Raw genomic sequence first — 19,065 nt, 5'->3', positions numbered from 1 at the left:
CAGAAACCCCCTAAAAACCAGACATGATAACTCACGTTTGTTCACAAACAAATTCAGCTTGAATGACACGTAAAGAACAATGAAGATCTTTCATTAATTTCCATTTCTCACCAACTTCCTTGTTTGTTGGATTTCCTTAAAAGTTTACCAAAATAAAAGCCTGTTTGTAACCTGCTGCATGTCATGGTGTTTCATCTATCACTGCAGGAGGCAATTACTACTTTGCTCTATGAATGATTGCAGTGCTTGTACACAAATAGGACAACTGTTGGATTAAACCACCTCAATGAGCTTTAACCATCACCAGACCAGACCGTGCACGAAAACCTACTTATCCACTAAAAATCGGCAAATCCGGATTAAGCTAGTCTTCCCCGACTTCTGAACTCCTGCCTATGGAGACTGTTTTTTTTAAGAATCTTAGTCATGGAAAAGGACTTGGATTCTCTGTGACTTCTATTTTATACAAATTCTTTCATACTTTTGTGAAAATCTGCAATAGCTGCTCACAAGAGAGAAGCCCAAATTTTGAATCTTAAAATAGACTTCTAAGTTTTCTGCTAAATGATGAGCTAATCCAGCAGTTTTGAAGACTGGTGTAAACAGAGAACACAAGAGGTGGCTCCACATTGATCAAACTTCTCATTTGTCTTTCTGTGTGACCGAGCTGCTTCATATTCACCACATCAGTCAAACTCGATGGTTTACTGCGAGTTGGCTGGATTGTGTGACCTGGTTTTTCTGATCTAATGTTTGATCACATCTTAAGTTGAATGGAAGCAGTGGTAGTGTGCTTAGATCTTAAATTCAAACTTTAAAGTTCCGCTGTATTAAACAGTGTGTTTATAGTGTTTTTAACATGTTCTTGTGGCTTTTTTCTGATGACATATATTAAGATAATTAAATTCAACATTTAATTTTTGAGTATTTCAATTTGTGAATCAGGAGCAGATGAAAAAATACAGTTTGAAAAACATTGTATTTGTGACAGAAAGTTTGCTGAGCGGATCATAAGCTCCGAGCAATAATGAACTTTTGCCACCCTGCAGACACTATGTCCTAGAAAATGACACAGATGTTTTGATTTTGGCTAAAAATGACATAATCATTATTAAAACTGCTGGGAACGCTTTGAAAATAGACCAGATGATCGGTGTGCATCTTTAATTTAAGATGCTACAGAGAATTGGAGATGATTTTATTTTATTTGAAGCAAAAATATTACCCTAAATGCTAAGAAGTTTGCATTAGATTTGAAAAACATAATTTTTTTAGCCTCTTAAGAAAACTTGAGACGATCAGTCAGTTGTTCTGTTGTGCTCACAGGTGGAGGGAGAACTGCTCATCTCACCATTATGTTGAGAGTAAAACTATGGAAACGTGTGGATGTGTGCTCTTATTTAAAGCCTTTCAGTGATCCTCAATTTGGTTCAGCTTCTTGCATAAAAGAGTGTTTAAGATTTAATGATGTTTCCATAGTGAGTTAAGAGTTAATATAGAAAAATCAAATTTGATTAAAAACTCCATCTGTAATGTCAGCACTTTTTATTTTGTTCTTTGTTAAACGTGTCTTTGATAAAGTTGTTTATCCATCTGACTTTTCTTATCATGTGCCGTACTAGAAGATCATTTATCGTATATTATTGTTTTGCAAATTGCGGCTAATGCAATTACAGTGGATTTTAATCCGACATGGTGGTTATCCATGTATACTGTCACTCCGGAGGCCATGGTGGAAGTGCTATATTATTTTTAGTGCGTGATTAAGAGAGAGGTGGGGGAGGAGGAGGAAGATGACAGTGGCAGCTGTGGAGAGGATAATCCAAAGCCCAGACCGGAGCTTCCCCATTGTGGTTCAACCAGATTAAAAAGACAAAAAAAAAAAAATCTCACCAGAGGAAAGGAATTCATGGCACTCTCTGAAATGCTTTGAAGTGTTGTTGTAGGCGGGATTAGATTGACAAAATACTGTCAGTGTCTTATCTCTGTAGTTTAGAACGGTGAAGAAACTAAGATCCATTTCTACTTTTCCAGATACTCTTCTGTGATTTCATCAAGGGTGATTTCTTTTCAGATGACAGATCACTGCTAAATTACTTAAGCAATTTGTTATTTTGTTTCAGTTTATAACCTGATTTACCTTGCAAACATCCATCCCAAACCAACTTTGTTAGGTTGGGAAAACTTCTTTATCTAGTGCATTGGTGTCAAACTCAATCACACAGGGGGCCAAAATCCAAAACAGACCTTAGGCCGCGGGCCGAACAGGATTAACATTTATTGAACACTCTAAAACTACATTTTTAAAACTTTAAAAACGTAACTTTTTAAAATAATTGTGAACTAGATATATAGCATTACCTGTGATAATGCCAGGGTGAATGCTGTAAGCTGAATTTGGCTGCTGAAGATGCTGAAATTGATAGCTAAAAACACTGAAGCTGATAGCCAAGTAAAATATTAGCTAAACCAAGAAACCCCCGAAAAAAAGCCTAAAAGAGAAAAAACAGCGTTTAAATATTAGCTAAACTCCAAAGCAGCTTAAAAAAACGGGGAAAAAATTGATATTAGAATTTAATAATTGAAGAATTTTAAAAGAAATCTTACAGAAAAGCTTAAAGAAACTGTCTTAAAGACGATTAATTTTTAGATTTGATCAATTCAAGATATTTTGTTCTCGGTAAGAAATAATTCTGTTTGATTCTTTTTCTACAAGCCACACTGTGGTATGCCAGTTCACATATTTTACTGTGTTTTGCATAACTTCGTGGTTTTGGTTAAGAAGAAATTTTTTTTAAGCGAGATCAGAAAGAGTTTTCTCAACATAACATTGTAACCCAACTCTTCTATTTCACCACTTTTGATGCTCCACCAACCAGCTCTTACTTTTAGATTTTTTACGTTTTAATCTCTTCATCTACATATTTCGCCTGATATCACACGAAGTATTGTTTAATTTAGTAATATTCCTGTTAAAACAAATATGTGATGTCTCACTTTCACAGTATAATATACAATTTTTAGATTTATTAAGACCTCACTGTGAGCAGATGTTGCAGCTGGGGATTCCAGATGGAAAAAGCATAATTTACCCTATTTAACTGTTTAAGAATTTTTTATTGCAGCTTATATCAAATTTGCTTGAAAAATAAAGCAAAGCTTTCTTTTCAAATAAGTGAATTTTTTCAAAATTTTCTTTTTTTTTCTTTTGAGGTTTGTGTTAAAGCCGTCTAAAGACAAACAACAGACGCTACACCACGCCCTGTGTGTACAGGCCTTCAGTTATTTAGCAGAAAGACTCTCCAGAGAATACAAAAATATGAGAACACTTACAAAACCAAAAGTTTTTTTATGGTAGACGTAAAGGGATAAATTTGCGCTTAGATCAGTCCGATACATGGATACATACTAAGCTCTGCAGAGACTGAATGGATTTCAGAAGAACATGGTGGGACATTGACATTTCAGTTGATTCAATGACAGATCTGTAAAAGGTCACTGGTTCAAGTCCCAAGTCTAGTAGAACTGGACATTGGTAGGACACGTTTATTAATGTTTGCCCTGCCTCTGTTAGCTGACAGTGGTGCCCTTGAGCAAGGCTTTGATCGCTCCATTGGAGCTGCTTTTTACAACTTCCAGGAATAACATGAACAGTTAGTCACTGGGAGGGAAAAATATTTAACTTACAAGACAAGTCTATCTGGTAGTAATATATCTGCAAAATGGAAGCTGTTTCAAAAAAATTAATCAGCCTCAGAACAGGGACGCTTCCTGAAGGAGAAATTGACATTTATTATAGCTAATTGTGTGGATGCTTAGTAAGCAGGTTCACCAATCTTGGTATCAAAACATTCAGCTCGTTCAGGACATTACTGTTTGTATATTTAGTCTTCATAAACTTTACAGTTTTTGAAATATTGAGAAAAATGTACCCCTATAGGAAATTAATTAAGAAGTATTCAAATGTCAACATTTTATGTAGATTAGCAAGAAGCCTTTAAATATATTCATGGACTGTTTTAGATTTTTCATTGTAATTTTTAAAATATTTGGAGTTAGCTTCTATTTTAGCAACATGCTAACATTTTTGACTAATTTAGTTAACTGAGGAAGTTTAGACTATTTTGGAGTTTTTCTAGTATTTAAGCAATGTGCTAGTTTTTTGGCTAATTGGGCATCTGCTGAAGTGTTTATAGACTGATTTAGAGTTTAGCTTCTATTTTTGCAACAGGCTAACGTTTTTTACTAATTTATTTTACTGAGGAATTTTAGGCCATTTTAGAGTTTAGCTAGTATTTAAGCAACAAGCTAGCTTTTTTGGCTAATTTGCAATCTACTGAAGTTTTTTGGGACTAATTTGGAGTTTAGCTTATTTTTAAGGAACAAACTTATATTGTTGCAAAATTGGCATGGATTAGGAATTTTTAAGCAATTTACTACAGTTTTTTTTCAGAAAGTTAGGTCAACTTCAGCGCTCCTATTTCTTTAATGAACATTTGCAGTCTTTTAGCAAATCTAACGTTTTGTAGCTTTTGCATTTTCAGCAAATCCCTTCAGCAATTAAAGTAAATGATGTCACTATTTTCAGCTAAAAGCTTCAGCATCTTCAGCGACTACTTTCAGCAAAAGGCATTCACACTAGCATTATCACAGGTAATGCAACTTTTCTAGGTATCTTCTAGTTTTGTAAACATTCAAATCTTTTAGCTTTTTTTATTTTTGTGTAATATTTTTTTGACATAAAAAGTAAAATCCATAAGCTGATTGTAAACTTTCCTACAAGTCTTTTTGTTGTATCACAAAGCTAAAATCTATAGCACAATGTTGTTGGCTAATTTGAAGTTGAACAAAGTCCAAAAAACTCGTCCAATCTTGGTCAGCATAAAATATTGAAATTCCATTTTGTATCAGTGGAAATTCTTCATCCAGATTAACTGAACTGTCTCTTTGTTTGTCCACAAACAGATTTGAATTCGTGTCGTGAGGATTGTTCTTTCTCTCTGCTTAGTGATTTTTATTTACTCTTGGCTTTACTAAATAATTATTTTCCCAAACTGCCCCGAGGGAAACTTTCTTTAAGCTTATCTTCTTGCATTCCTGCATACATAGATGGAGCGGATCGGTCACTCGCAGCGTCACATGTTGCTCATGACTGCTCAGGGCTCTCTGCTTGTGTCTTGGAATTGGCGTTTCTGTGAGGCAATTTTGCATGTAGGTCTTTTCTCCAGCTGACCTAGAAAGGATGTATTCAATCCATGTGTTGGAGGAAATGGGAATGGACAGCTGTTTATGCACTGAATGCTGATCTGGTTGTTGTTGCTTTTATAAACAGTTTTGATAAAACGTGTCTTTGACATGTTGACACTTCCCTTTGGCTGTGGGGAAAGAAAATGAGGCTGCTTTAGGTGACTGATGGAAATGGGTCAAACAAAAATATTACACTTTGCTGTATGTTTTCTACTGCATTTGTTAGTGGAACTGGTGTTGCAGTTTTATTTACCTTTTTTTGGTTTCTGTTGGGCTTTTTATGCAAATATCCAGGTGTGCTTGGGAGAGATTTCCACCGCTCTGCCTACATTCTGACGCCATGGATGAAATGATGCTAGTGTCTATTCTTTCATTACTTGCTACATGCATGCTGTGTCTGTATTATGACAGCCGGCTGCAGAATTTAGCAAAGCATCACGGCAGAATAGTTGTGATGTAGCTTCACAAAGCTGCTTGTATTGCTGTGCACCAATTGTGTTTTTTGTCCTTGGTTAAATGTCGCCCTTGAGCTCACGGTGACAATCGGTTTGCAGAGTACTATTTCACTGCAACCTGCACGGTTGTGCACCGCTGTTTAGTTTATCGTCAACATGCAGCACAAAGATGTAGCCCCTTTGTTGAGGTTTATCTGAATCATCTCCTACCCTACCATACACGTCTTTTTGTTTCTCCTTCTCCTGCGTTTCTGTAATTAAACTGTCACACTGGGACATATGCATAGTCTCAGTCCCAATTCCTGTCCACTTTTAATTTAGATCCAAAGCCTCTCCCTTATCCTGTAATACTGTTCTTATGCAGAGTTAACAGCTGGGATGGAGCAGGGACAGCTGGCATTCAGCAGGCGCACTGGAGCAAATGGACCTGAGTCACCCGCGCTGCACAGGGACCAGTTGGACAGCTGTCCTCAGAGATTATGAACTGAAGTGGAGAGGAGCAGGGGGCGATTGTTTGCACCTACATTGTTTCTTTTGACCTGAGGCAGTGTGCAAAGAGCTCCACAATATGTTTCTACTTTCCCTTACACTAAAAACCTGACGGTAGAACTGCCACGCACAAAACTAGCGCTCCTTTGGGAGCAACTTAAGGTTCTTCGTCTTGCCCAAGGGCCACTTTGTGAAAAAACCCGGAACCACACAACTCCTGAGACCAGCAGATTCATCTACAGTCTCCTCTTTCCTCCTCATGCGTTTGTTCATCGTAAAGTGAGAGATGGAGCAAAGAGGAAGTAAAAGTTGAGCAACAAAGACTGCCAGGAAACATCTCAAGAGATTTGAGCTCAAATCCAGCTAGTTTTCACGTATATTATACCACAATTGAATACATTTTTTCTTTCATTGCAAAAGCATGATGCTAGGAAAGATTGTATTTCTTTATTAAATGGTGTTCTTTAAAAAAAGTGACAGTAATCTTTAGTACGGATAGAAGGCAAATTAAAATAACTCTGCTTTACTAGTTTCATGTGTAATATTTGTGTCTTGTGCCTTTCCTTATCATCTTTCATATCCCGCTAATGTGTTGCAGATATGTTGCTGACTGAACTTTGACCATTTCCTGTAATGTCATTTGAATTCAAGCTGCATGGCTGTTCCCCTTTCACAATTTTCTGTAGAAATGTACGACACTTTTTAGAGAATTCCTAGAATAGCCCAAGATAATCAGACAAACTATTTTGAACTTGAATGCTTGCACTGCAGTTCTACATGGGTGTTGTTTGTGGTGTTACTTTAGAGACCACATGACATAAAAATCAAGATTTAGGGAAAAATCTACATAATTTGTAATGTTTGCCATTTTGTCTGTTTTTCTCTTTTAGGTATTAAATGAAGAATGTGATCAGAACTGGTACAAAGCAGAGCTAAATGGAAAAGATGGATTCATCCCCAAGAACTACATAGAGATGAAAGCCCATCCGTAAGTATCACATGATCAGTGTGTCACCAGTAGTTGAGACATTTTGCATGTGACTAACAAATAGAAATTTATTTTCCTGGAAAAAAAAAAAAAAAAAATGTGCCTGGGAAGTCACAGAACTGAATGTTTGTCCATTATTTTCTTATGGTTATGCTGATATCAATATCTGAACCTTTGTTTTCCTTCAGTGAAGATATAACATCAAGTCAAAACCGCAACCACTTCAAGATTTACTATTAACCAAATCGGCACTAAAGAGCACTAACCAGATGGCAGTTCTCTTCCATTTAAGCTCATCCTAGTCTTACTCTTACCAGATTATCTTATTTTGTTAAAAAATGCACATGGGAAAACATTTGTTAAATCAATAAATAAGTTTTTTTTAGCTTAGCATTTTTTTTTCTCCTCTGAGACCTAAATATTCAAATCAAGTCTGGGTTTTGGTACCTGGAAACTTCTAAATGACCGGCACATGAAACGGAAGCAAATAGAGATGGAGATTTGCAACTTTATTGAGTTTCGTTTTTACTACTGAGGTCGGCCTGTTTATTCCTGTTCTCTGCAACAGATGTTCACTTTGTGGCAAGAGTTACAGGGAATAACGAACAAATGTAAAAGCCAATCTTTCAGCGATTTAAAAGAAAAAAAAAACTGTTTTTAATGACAACCTGACAGACATTTCGAAGACTTTTGTACCCCATTCCCAAAGCTTTACACTGTAAGCCTTTAACACCAGAGCTTTAGCTTCAGCTCCAATGTTGATGCTCTCTGATTTACCATAACTCTTCAACCTTTTGCATAATTATCATCACTCCAACTGATAGAATCCTTTGGAAATGCATTCATTGCGCAAGTTTGAAGAGCATGTTATTTCATGCTCCAGTCTTGGAGGGTTGAAGAGCTACCTTTCCCGTAACTCCTTGCAACCTTACAGTCGTGGCCTCCTTATTCATGACTATTTCATTTTTTGTTTATGCGTTTTTTTTAGGACGGTGCACATTAATCAACATGCTAGCATTAGCCTTATATTAAAATTAGCTAACTAGCTTATTTTAAAATGAGGCAAGTGTGTCAAACTCAAATCGCACAGAGGACCAAAACTCAAAACACACAGTAGGTCACGGGCCACACAGGACAAAAATATACTGAAGACTTTTTTAACATAAATATGAATAAAATCAGACAGGAATATCATTCCAGAATAAATCGACCTAAATCTTAAATACATTTCAATATTTTGCCCTCCATAAAATATATATTCCGTCAAAATTGGGATGTTACAAGACCAAATCAGGCCACAATATAAAATGATCTGGAGGGCCGGATATAATTACCCGAAGGGCCGGATCCGGCCCCCGGGCCTTGACTTTGACACGTGATAAAGCGAGGAAGAAAACTTGCTTCACTTAACTATACAAGAAAACCACAGGACAGTAGCGGTCACACAAGTGTCAAATACAACATCTCAAGTGAATGAACAAGTCCAGAAAATTAACTTACCGGTAGTCTTTTGCCCCTCAAAGCCTGAGGCAACAAACAAGCTGGCGATGTGACTGCCAACCACAACAACTACACTTTCTATTTCACTGTGGCTTGTCAGTCATGAGTGGCACAAACTGAATTAGCCTCTAGCAGAATTAGTTTTGTATTAAAAACAAGTTAATAAATGAACTTTTTACTCTATAAAACAAGAGGCTATTTGAGTGGTTAGTTACAGACTCTTGTTTCTCTCACCAAAGATCAAGAATTTGGTGCAGAAGGTGTTATCATTTGACTTCCGCTTTCTGTTTTTACTCTGCAGGTGATCAGACAAAATGTTGTCGGTCTAAATTAAAGTGGAGCAGTTTACTAATTTAACTTTGTTTATTTTAAAGAAATAGATTTTTAAAGTTACACAGATGTCAGAAACTCACAAGATTAATTAATGTTATGAGTGTGTTAAAAAATATTTATTGGCTAATGTGTAAGTATTATCTAAAAAATTTATTTTTATAGCATAAGAAAAAAAGCTTTTATATTAGGTTTATATTAAAGACAGAAAAGAAAACATGACACGAGTTCTTTCCTTGTATTCATCTGGCTGTATTATTTTCCATATATATATATATACCACCTTATGCTTTACTTCAGGCATAGTTACTAACACTCCAAACAAAACCTTCGCTGTGCAGTCATCCTGAATATATTTATCAGAATTATGTTTGCTTTGAGAGCACACTCTGCATATGTGCTGTTGTTGATTGTGCCCAGGGGGAATACTGCTTCAAGGATTTTGATCAACATTCCCTCTGGGCCCACACTCAGTGCCAGTTTAGTTCTCTCTTTATTAATGTGCTTAGACTCATACACTTAATTGAATATTGACCTGACCATATGATGGCCTGCTGCAGTCAAATGCCGTTCTCTCTTGAAGGGGAGACATTATCACAGTGGGCTTTACTACTACTTCCTTTCTGTTAGCTTTGCTGATGCATTCTTAGCTAAGATATTGAGGTGACCCCACTTCACAGCTGTTTTTCTTACAATTTTTAACGAGAAAAAAAAATACCCTCCTGTGAAATAGCAGCTAAAGCCACATCAGTCCCTCAAGACGAGACTCAAACACAGAGGATGTTGTCTAATGACATTAAAGTCCAGGTTGGAAACTTTTGGAAGTGTTGGAAAGCTATAGTCTGATGCACCCAGGGGTTGACCCAAATGCTAGATAGCCCTACGGTTAGATACGGGCTAGATTGCCCTATGGCTAGATACGGACTAGATAGCCTGCAGATACTTTGGATCTACCCGTAGTTACGAGGTGTCTTCAGGCCAAAAATTGGCATACCTGTTAGGGGCACTCGAGGAGCACACACTGATCACAGTAACTCTTGTGCTGATCGCAGTATTTAAGTAATGTCAAGAAAAAAATTCAAATCAATACAACCTGTTTCTTGCAGCATGCTGATTGGGGAAAAATATGCACAAACATTTCCGCTCTACGTACTCACCACGTGGTCTACGACCTCGATATTTTGTGCTGGCCAACGACATGCATTATACAGGATTCCACATTTTTCACCTCATACCCTGCCTGTCAAAGTCCCTACATTTAAAGAGCAGGTGATGACTAAGCCATTACCAACCTGTACAAATCCATGTCTCCCTTCTTTGTGTTCAACCAGTCACACAAGTCCTCATACACTCTTTGCTTGGCCTTTGCCACCTTAACCATCACCTTGTGCTGCATCTCATCATTTTCCTCGTAATATTCTCCTGAAATTCTTTATTCCTCTATTAAGTCTTCTCATCAGAGTACCTAATCATGATCATTGTCCTGATCATTCTGGAAGAACCTCCTGGTCTCCAAAAGTTCCATGAAAACCTTACAGCACTCTTCCTTTACATCTTCCACCACTTGGTAAGCCTTGCTGTCTTTCCATCTGGTCTCTTGAACTCTCAATTCACCTTTCTTCTGACGATCTCTAGTTTTTCTTGTCGAAGTCCCAATATTCACTCTTCTTTTTATTCCACCTTACAGTGGTCCAATTTCCATCAGATCCCTCTAGGTTAACTGCATCTGTGGCGTTTGTCAAGTCACGATGAATCCAGTATGAAAGTCATGTTTATGATAGATTTATTTTTATATCCGATGTCCTTCCTGACTCTAACCTTCTGCGTTTACCCATACTTGAGAGCAGCACATTAAAGCTTTGGATTGTGCTCCCTTGTGGTTTAGATTTCATAATGTTGTTAGGAATAGATTTAGCTGAAAAGGCTTTTCTGGTTTGGTTTTAAAATTAAAAGTACTGGTTGCAGAGCACTGAGATTTCTTATTGTGTGATAACGATGTGATGCCAAAAGTACCAGCTCTCATGCCTCCCAACAGACATACACACACACACACACAAGACACAAACACACACAGATCTTTGTCCAACAAAGTTTTGTCGTTCTGCCCACGTTTGTGTAGCAACAGCACACAGCTTTGAAACATGTGTGAGGATCAGTGCTGCTGATCAAGACATTTGTTCCATTAATTGTTTGGTTTTATCGAACAGCCAAAGAGCTTTTGCGTCGAGTCTCCAGCAGCACACAAAGAAGCAGCTTATTTCAGTATTGATTTCCAGCACCATCTTTTGGCTGGATACTTTAAATTATTTAAACATGTAAAAAGCTTTTAGCTGTTTTATCTCACTTTTCCTCTCTGTCAGAGGTATGTCGCATTGTCAGACTTATAAATAAATATCGCTTTGGAAAAGTTTCCCACTTTAACATATTTTTTTTCATACAGATTCTTATAAGTGGTCTGTTTCTAACTTTAGGTATTGTGTTTGTCTGCTCAGTTGATACATGTGGATGATGTGTGTCGAGCTACGGACACACCGGGCATGTGACACTCGTTTAATAATATTATCCCTTCCGCTCTCTTTGGGGTCCAGTTGACTCCAACCACATATTGATATGTGATTCCTTCCATGACAAAGGTGGACAGGATTTTATGTCTGTCATGGACATTAGTGAAACTCAAAAATCAAAGATAAAAAAAAGTTCAGCGCACTGTCTTGGGGGGTCCAGATGACCCCACTCTTAATGTAAACAAACTAAGGAGAGCGGAAGGGTTATGAACACGCTAAACGCGGGTTCATTAACATGAGTATAGGGCTGCCACGATTAGTCAACTAATCGACGACTAATCGACTATTAAATTAGTCAACGAAAATTGGTATTCAATTGATACGTCATCTTGAGGGGCGGGGCACCTGTCAAAACGAGTTGGATGGATGGTGTAGGGTCAAAGGTCACCTGTCAAAATGAGTTTGATGGAAAGTATATTTGTTATCTCTCTCATTTGATTTAATCTTGTTTTAATATCAGAAACTAATGAAGAACAGAGGCCGTCATCCATGCTTCACTATTAAATCTCAGACCCTGATTGGTTAAAGTTTAACCAGTTTAACGTCAGTGGCTTTTGTACTTGGAGCCCAAAAACAGTTGTAAAAGCTTGCATGTGGACACAGGAGTTATAAATGCGAAAGCCTAAAATCCACACATGCGTTTACATAAACGTTTAATTGGAAGTGGCCACTTGAGGGCGGTGTGAGCGTAGCTTCAGAGTTGCCCCCATAGAGTTTTCTCTACACGTTTGCATTAACTTAAACCTTTTTCTTATAGATCCCAAACCAAAACGGTCATGGATTGAAGTCCCCCCACCCTCATGTTTCTCCTGTCTTTGCGATCCTCCAGGTGGTTCTTCGGGAAGATTCCTCGCGCCAAAGCAGAGGAGATGCTGAACAAACAGAGGCTTGACGGGGCCTTCCTCATCAGAGAGAGCGAGAGCGCACCGGGGGACTTCTCCCTGTCTGTCAAGTGAGTGGCACCACCCTGACGCCACACTCCGGGAAAAAATGAGTCACATTAGTTTTTCTATTCATGTTTTGTAACTTTAACCCGGGTATGAAGGGCTTCCTCATTTCCAAACAAATTCATAAATTTCTGTACTCGGCGAGTTTGAGTCACGTGTAGATTTGATGCAGATCCAGTTTATTTCATTTATGTTTGAGTTGACTCATTTTCTATTTTTTACTCCTTATTTACTAATAACGTATTTTAAATAGAACTTTTAGCTTTGCTTAAATAAATACATAAATAGCATCGCTCCCCACACCTTCATTTACCCGCTTTTCCACCACACTTTTCAACGTTAGATTCCATCCTCTATGTGTCTGTTCTCTGCAGGTTTGGAAATGACGTGCAGCACTTCAAGGTTCTCCGCGATGGAGCTGGAAAGTATTTCCTATGGGTGGTGAAGTTTAACTCTCTCAATGAGTTGGTTGATTACCACCGCACCACTTCAGTCTCCCGCAATCAGCAAATCTTTCTGCGAGACATAGAGCAGGTTCCCCAGGTGAGACACGGCGTGCTGAGAGCGACACACGTGAAGCACATCCGTACTGCAGTCGCCTCACACTAAACTGTTGTTTAAAAATGTGAATATGCTGATATGTGTTGATGGAACTCATTAACTTGGCTTATGGTAGCTTACATGCAATGGCATGAAGAGAGAAATCTCCCAGCATATGGGTTTGCCGCTCCACCACATGTGAGCACAGCGGAAGACCTGCTGTGGAGCTGATCTTTGGCGTGAAACCGTGGGTGTAGAAAACCACTCCAGATCACCACACGCTCAGGTCACATGACTCCACCTTTTACTCACATCAGAGCTTTCTTTCCTTTGGCTGACACAGTTTTATGATTTATAGTCGAATCTAAATGTCACAGGTTTTACTTTTAAAGTCTTTATGGATGCAGAGCAGAAACTTTTTGTTGTTGTTGTAGGTTTAACTCTTAAAAAATACTTCAAAAAGTGTCTTTTATTGCAGTTACATTATATCGTTCTTCAAATTTCAGGTTAACGATTTGTGACATTTCTACCGGTTAAACTGATATTTGAAGAGTTAAAAATGAAAAAAATTTAAATATTAAAGTGAGATCATTTAATGTAAGCATATTAGTCACAAAGGTGTCGGATGATACTAAACGTATTCAAAACTAAACTCACCAACTCCATCTTGCTATTATTTAATGCATGGAGAATTGTCTAAAATGTTAATCTTTTTTTTATATATAAAGTAAATACTTTAGTGTTGGTAAATTACTTTTTTTCTATAAGTTCATCCAAAGTTGAGGATTCAGCAGCCAAAAATCCATAATAAAGAAGAAAAAACATACTTTCCATGAAAATATATTTAGTCAAAATTAATAACAATAAAATAAAATGATTTGGAGGGCCGATAGAATTACCCGGAGGGCCGGAGTCGGCCCCTGGGCCTTGACTTTAACACATGTGAGATAACTGTAGTATAAATCCTAACAAGTTAACTTTACTCCTTTTGTCATTTTTACCAAAGAGTAAGTAAGACTGAGCTATGCTTTTTCTTCTGTGTTGCTGTCAGTAGCAAATACCGATGTACACAACTACAGTGCCGTCTAGTGGTTGTTGCTATTTATTTTTTTTAAATCACATGCAAGTCACAAACACAGCCAAACTATGTAAAAAATACTATTTATACTCCAGAAACTATGCTAGGTGAAATTTAATTCTACAAAGATAAAATGAAAGAATGTGCTTTTAAAAACAGGGAAGTTTAACAGATGGTCATGCAAAAAGTGGGGAAAAATGTTTGTTTGCTTTTAGTTTGTGGAAAAAAAAAACGCTCTCACATGCAACACATCAAAAATAAAAAAAGATGAAAGTAAAAAAAATGCAGAGCTGCCCATCCCTCCTGGCTGCTGACTCAGGTGTCTCCTCATTCTGACTTACTGAACACACCTGATCCAGCTGATCAGCAGATCCAGGAAGATCTGGGTTTAAGGCTTACGTCTACACTGGGTCATATTGAAGTATGAAGAGAAAACCTGAGCTTTCCTGCAAGAAAAGGCATGGCCACAGTTGTTAAAAATGGTCACCCGAATGAGTTTTGTGTGATAGATTTAAACCAATCAAGCTGCTGTATGCAGCTCTTCAATGCTTGTGCGCGTTCCCTCTTTTGCTAAAAGCTTTTCCCTGTGATTGGATTGAGATGGCTGCACAAAGCCACACGTTTGCTGCAGTTCTGAGTTAATGCATCGACATTAACGCTGCAGTTTAGCGGGAAACATTGAGGCGTGGAGCGGTGGAGGCTCCAACGTTTAACCATTATTTCAACTGTAAATGTGTGTGACAAAGACTCAGACGTCTGAGGAAAAAAAGGAAGTGGAACTATGTCTGACTTTAGAAGACAGAAGGTAGAGGCTGGAAATAAGACATGTTTTAATGATGGAAGTTATGTTAGACTTTGCTTTTATGGGAGCAATAAGAGAACTTTTTGCTTGATTTGCTGCAGGATAAATATAAATGTTTCAGAAATGTAAGATCTTTCTCCCTTCTTTTGTCTCTACAGCATCCTACATACGTACAAGCGCTCTTCGACTTCGACCCCCAGGAGGAAGGCGAGCTGGGCTTCAGACGCGGCGACTTCATTCAGGTCCTGGACAACTCTGACCCCAACTGGTGGAAAGGAGGCTGCCACGGCCAGACGGGCATGTTCCCGCGCAACTACGTCACGCCCGTCAGCCGGAACATGTGAATCAGCCAGGCCATGTTCAACAGCAGCCATCATCATCATCATTGTTTTTGATCTCATCACCCCCCCACCTCCACCACCTCCAGCCCGGATCCGCCCCCCACCCCCTCATGGCCATCCCCACAGAAACAGCCAGAATGCAAACAGCTGAAAGAGAACACTGCTGCGGTAGACGACAGCCAAGCAAAGTCGACTCTCATTGATGCCGAGAACGTTCACGCCTCCGTGGGGGGCGGAGCCGTGTCTGAGGGAAGTCTAAACGCAGAGAACCCTAAAGCAGAGAGGAGAACGGAACGATCCGGCGCTCCCGCAGCGTCTCCACTTCCTAACATTCTGCCTTTCACTCCTTCTTCTTTCTTTGCAGCATGTTTTAATCACTTTAATGAATTCCCTTCCAATAAATCCTCTCTTGTTTTAAAGGAGAAAAAAAAAGAAATTGTTTTAAAAATGTACAAAAAGAAAAATGATGTCAACAAAACAGTAGGTTTCCATGTTAAAGACCATTGGTATGTGAGCATTGTACTTCAGCTATTGGCTGCATAAATGAATCAAGTATAGAGAGAATCCATTTTTTTAAGAATATATATTATATATTTGTATGTTTGTTTGTTTTACCTCTCATCACAAATTATTTTCCATTTGTAAATTATGTTCAATCTCCTGTTAGTCAGGGTAAGACCTTGTAGCTCTAGAATGTGATGAATTGTCTTTTTTTTTTTTTTTTTGTCTGAATCTATCTGAGGTTTTTCGGATAAACCGCACGACATCCGAGGCGCCAAAAGTTCCATTGGGACGAGGTTTCTCTGGTCTATAACGCAACTACAGTCAGTTCTTTCAAGAAGCTTAATGTCGACCAGCAAGAGGAGCTGCGAACGCTGCAAAACAACAACAAAGAAAAGCCTTTGAGGACAGCTCACTTTTTGAAAGCCGATATATTTATTGCAGCCAATTGACTTGGGCAGTGAATGTAGCTGACTGAATCTGTAGACGAACATGAGGGAAACGCAGTCAGACCCACACAACCACGCAAGGGATTTTAAGCCGTGCTGAATTGTTGTCAATAGTTTGTAGAGAGCGGTGGGAGAGGACTTGTACAGGTAGACTCATTCTCAAACACATTCATTGCTTGCATGCATCAGCAGACGCTCTCCTCCTTGTACGTGCACGAAGCAAAGGGGCGGAGTCCGGCTAACCACGCTGACTAACCACCGGTGAAAACCTGCAGCTGGCACAGATTCAGAGTTCGGAGAACTGTGAGATTGTCTGTTCTGTTTTCCTTTATTTTGCTAACATTTGAAAGACGAGCTGAGATGATGTAAAAGTGTTTTTTGTCTTTTTTTTTTTTGTCCATCGTGGTGTGTGGTCAAGCACTTTTTTGTTTTTGTCAAACCTAAGTTTTGTTCTGGTCCAAATGTGTGTTTGTTTACTGTGTTTGTGTTTATTTTCTCTCTGGATAGTGCCTTTCTCTCTGGTGTTTCAGTGTCTCTGACCTGCTACTTTGAGCCCCCCCTCCCAGCCCCCTGAAGCCCCTTTTTTGGGGCCCACCAGTCCTGCAGCCAGAAATGATGTAAATAATAAAAAAAAGAAAGAAAAGCGTCCCTCCTCTCCCCCCTCTCCTGTTTTACTCCTCCTACATGGACCCGCTTCACCTTAGGTCTCACCAACATGGAACTCGCCTTGTCTTATCTAATGATACTGTTTTGTTTTTGCTCTTTATTTTTTATTTGCATTCTTTTTTTGTTTTGTTTTCAATGAATAAAAAGCAATTATTAAACTTGTGTTGCAGTCTTCAGTTTTTTTAATTGTATATATATTTTTACCTTCAAGAAATGCGTCTGGCACAAACGTCATAGGTTTATTGGTGTCTCCATCAGGGGGGTCTAACTCAATCGCACAAGGGGACAAAATCCAAAACACACCTTAGGTCAGGAGAAACATTTATTAAACACTCTTAAACTACATTTTTTACATGAACTTTTTTTAACATAATTATGAACTAGATATGTAGCATTACCTACAATAATGTTACTGTGAATGCTGTAAGCTGAATTTTGCCGCTGAAGATGCTGAAATTGATAGCTGAAAACACTGAAGCTGAACCAGTTAAACTAAAACAAAAAATCTAGGTTAGCCAAAACAGCTAGCATGTAGCTGAAGTATTAGCTAAACTTCAAAATAGCCTAAAAAAAAAGCCAAAGTAGTCCAAAAAGCTAGCAGAAGGCCAATTTTTTTAAACTTCAAAACTGTAACTTTTTAAAATAATCATGAATAATCAAAAGGCAGGAATATTATTCAAGAATAAATCAACTTAAACCTTAAATAAGTTTCAATATTTTACTCTATAAAAATATATTTTGTCAAAAGTTAGAAATAAGTGCAAGATAACATGGGGCCATTAATAAGAATAAAATAAAATGATCTGGAGGGCCGGATCCGGCCCCCGGGCCTTGACTTTGACACGTGTTCTCTAAGTGTGCACGTGTGAGTGCACCTCAAACACTGAATCTTATAGTAAATAGGCCCTTGTTTCTAGTAAAATGTCTAAATGTTTGTCTTGCAAGAAAAATGATCTTATTAAATTTAATAGCAAAATATTCTTACTTTGAGGAAAAAAAGAACTTGGTGACAAAAAGGTTTTTTCTTAAAAAAAGAATTCTTAAGAAGACTGTATTTCTTACCGTATCAACTGATTTTTTTCTTATTTAAAGAATTTATTTGTAAAATTTTGACTTCTTTTTTGTGGTGAGTGTATGTCCCTGCAGCAGACTGGAGACCTGCTCAGGGTCATCCAACACTAGCTGTGACCTCTAAAGAGATTCAGCGGGATCTGAGGATGGATGGAAAAATGCCCCTTCCACCACCAAGCTGTTGCTATGTCCGCCAGAAGAGAGGCTCCTGAACCACACACCTGTTCGTGACAGATTATAGTGTAGTCCTGCTGGTGTACAGGAGGATTTTTGCCTCATTTGACCAAGAATCCAAGCTTTCATGTTCATAGTTGATGTTTTTAGGAGCTGCAGCATGTACCTGAAAGCAGCAATCCAGATCAATAAATCAATTTTTTTATTAGTTTTGACAGGCAAGTTATTTTTATTTGATGTTGATTATATGGTTTTATCACCACCCCAGATCCAGAAGAACCTTTCTCTACATTGGTTCTCTTTTTCAGCTCAAGAAAACCATTTTTTATCTCTCTCCTTAGATCTCTGTGATGTTTAGCATCACATTAGCCATGGTCTGATGCTCTGTCTGCTCCACATTCAGGCTCTCAGCTTCCACAGCACTTCTGAAGCTCTTCCCTTCCCTCTGCTTCCACGGCGGTGGCAGTCCGCCTCAAACAGCTGCTGCTGCCTCAGAGAATCCTCTCAGCTGGCATCACTCAGTGAGCTGAAGCCTGAAAATATCCTCCTGCTCCAGTGCAGCCATTTGTCACTCAGACACATAATGCGAAGCTCTGAAACATTTCTGCAGCTCAGACTAAACTGATGAGGAGCTTCTGTTGTGTGTTCGTCCACACTCTGAAAGGACAAACTCTGCCATGGGGGGTGTGCCTCTCAGGCCTGAAGATGCTGCTCGCCACATGGCGCTTCACATAAATGAACATTAGATGATTTGAGATTTCTGTCTTTTCTGGTATTTTCTTCTCCTGCTCTGGCTTAGCCTTCCTTAGCTTAAATTGGACTTTTTGAGTAAATATTAATTTTGGAAAAAGTCATCCCTTTTTTCCAAGGAGAAAGCGGTTTATAGAGAGAGTCACTCTCCAACATCAAAGGCTGACGCTTGC

The 19,065-nt window shown here is 38.4% G+C and overlaps 1 protein-coding gene across 1 annotated transcript in view; it reads left to right on the top strand.

Annotated features, from left to right (window-relative positions):
- Positions 1–17,059, top strand: part of grb2b (growth factor receptor-bound protein 2b) — a 30,192-nt gene extending 13,133 nt beyond the window's left edge. The window contains exons 3-6 of the mRNA XM_024272624.2: positions 7,082–7,179; positions 12,403–12,525; positions 12,895–13,063; positions 15,099–17,059. Coding sequence (XP_024128392.1) covers positions 7,082–7,179; positions 12,403–12,525; positions 12,895–13,063; positions 15,099–15,284 — 576 coding nt within the window. The 3' untranslated portion in view covers positions 15,285–17,059. The remainder of the gene's footprint in view (positions 1–7,081; positions 7,180–12,402; positions 12,526–12,894; positions 13,064–15,098) is intronic.
- The last annotated feature ends 2,006 nt before the right edge of the window (positions 17,060–19,065 follow it).

This window comes from Oryzias melastigma, linkage group LG8 (assembly GCF_002922805.2).
Source record: "Oryzias melastigma strain HK-1 linkage group LG8, ASM292280v2, whole genome shotgun sequence".
Lineage (NCBI taxonomy): Eukaryota > Metazoa > Chordata > Actinopteri > Beloniformes > Adrianichthyidae > Oryzias > Oryzias melastigma.
Note: the sequence above shows the minus strand (reverse complement) of the source record. Positions and strands in the feature narration are given on the sequence as shown.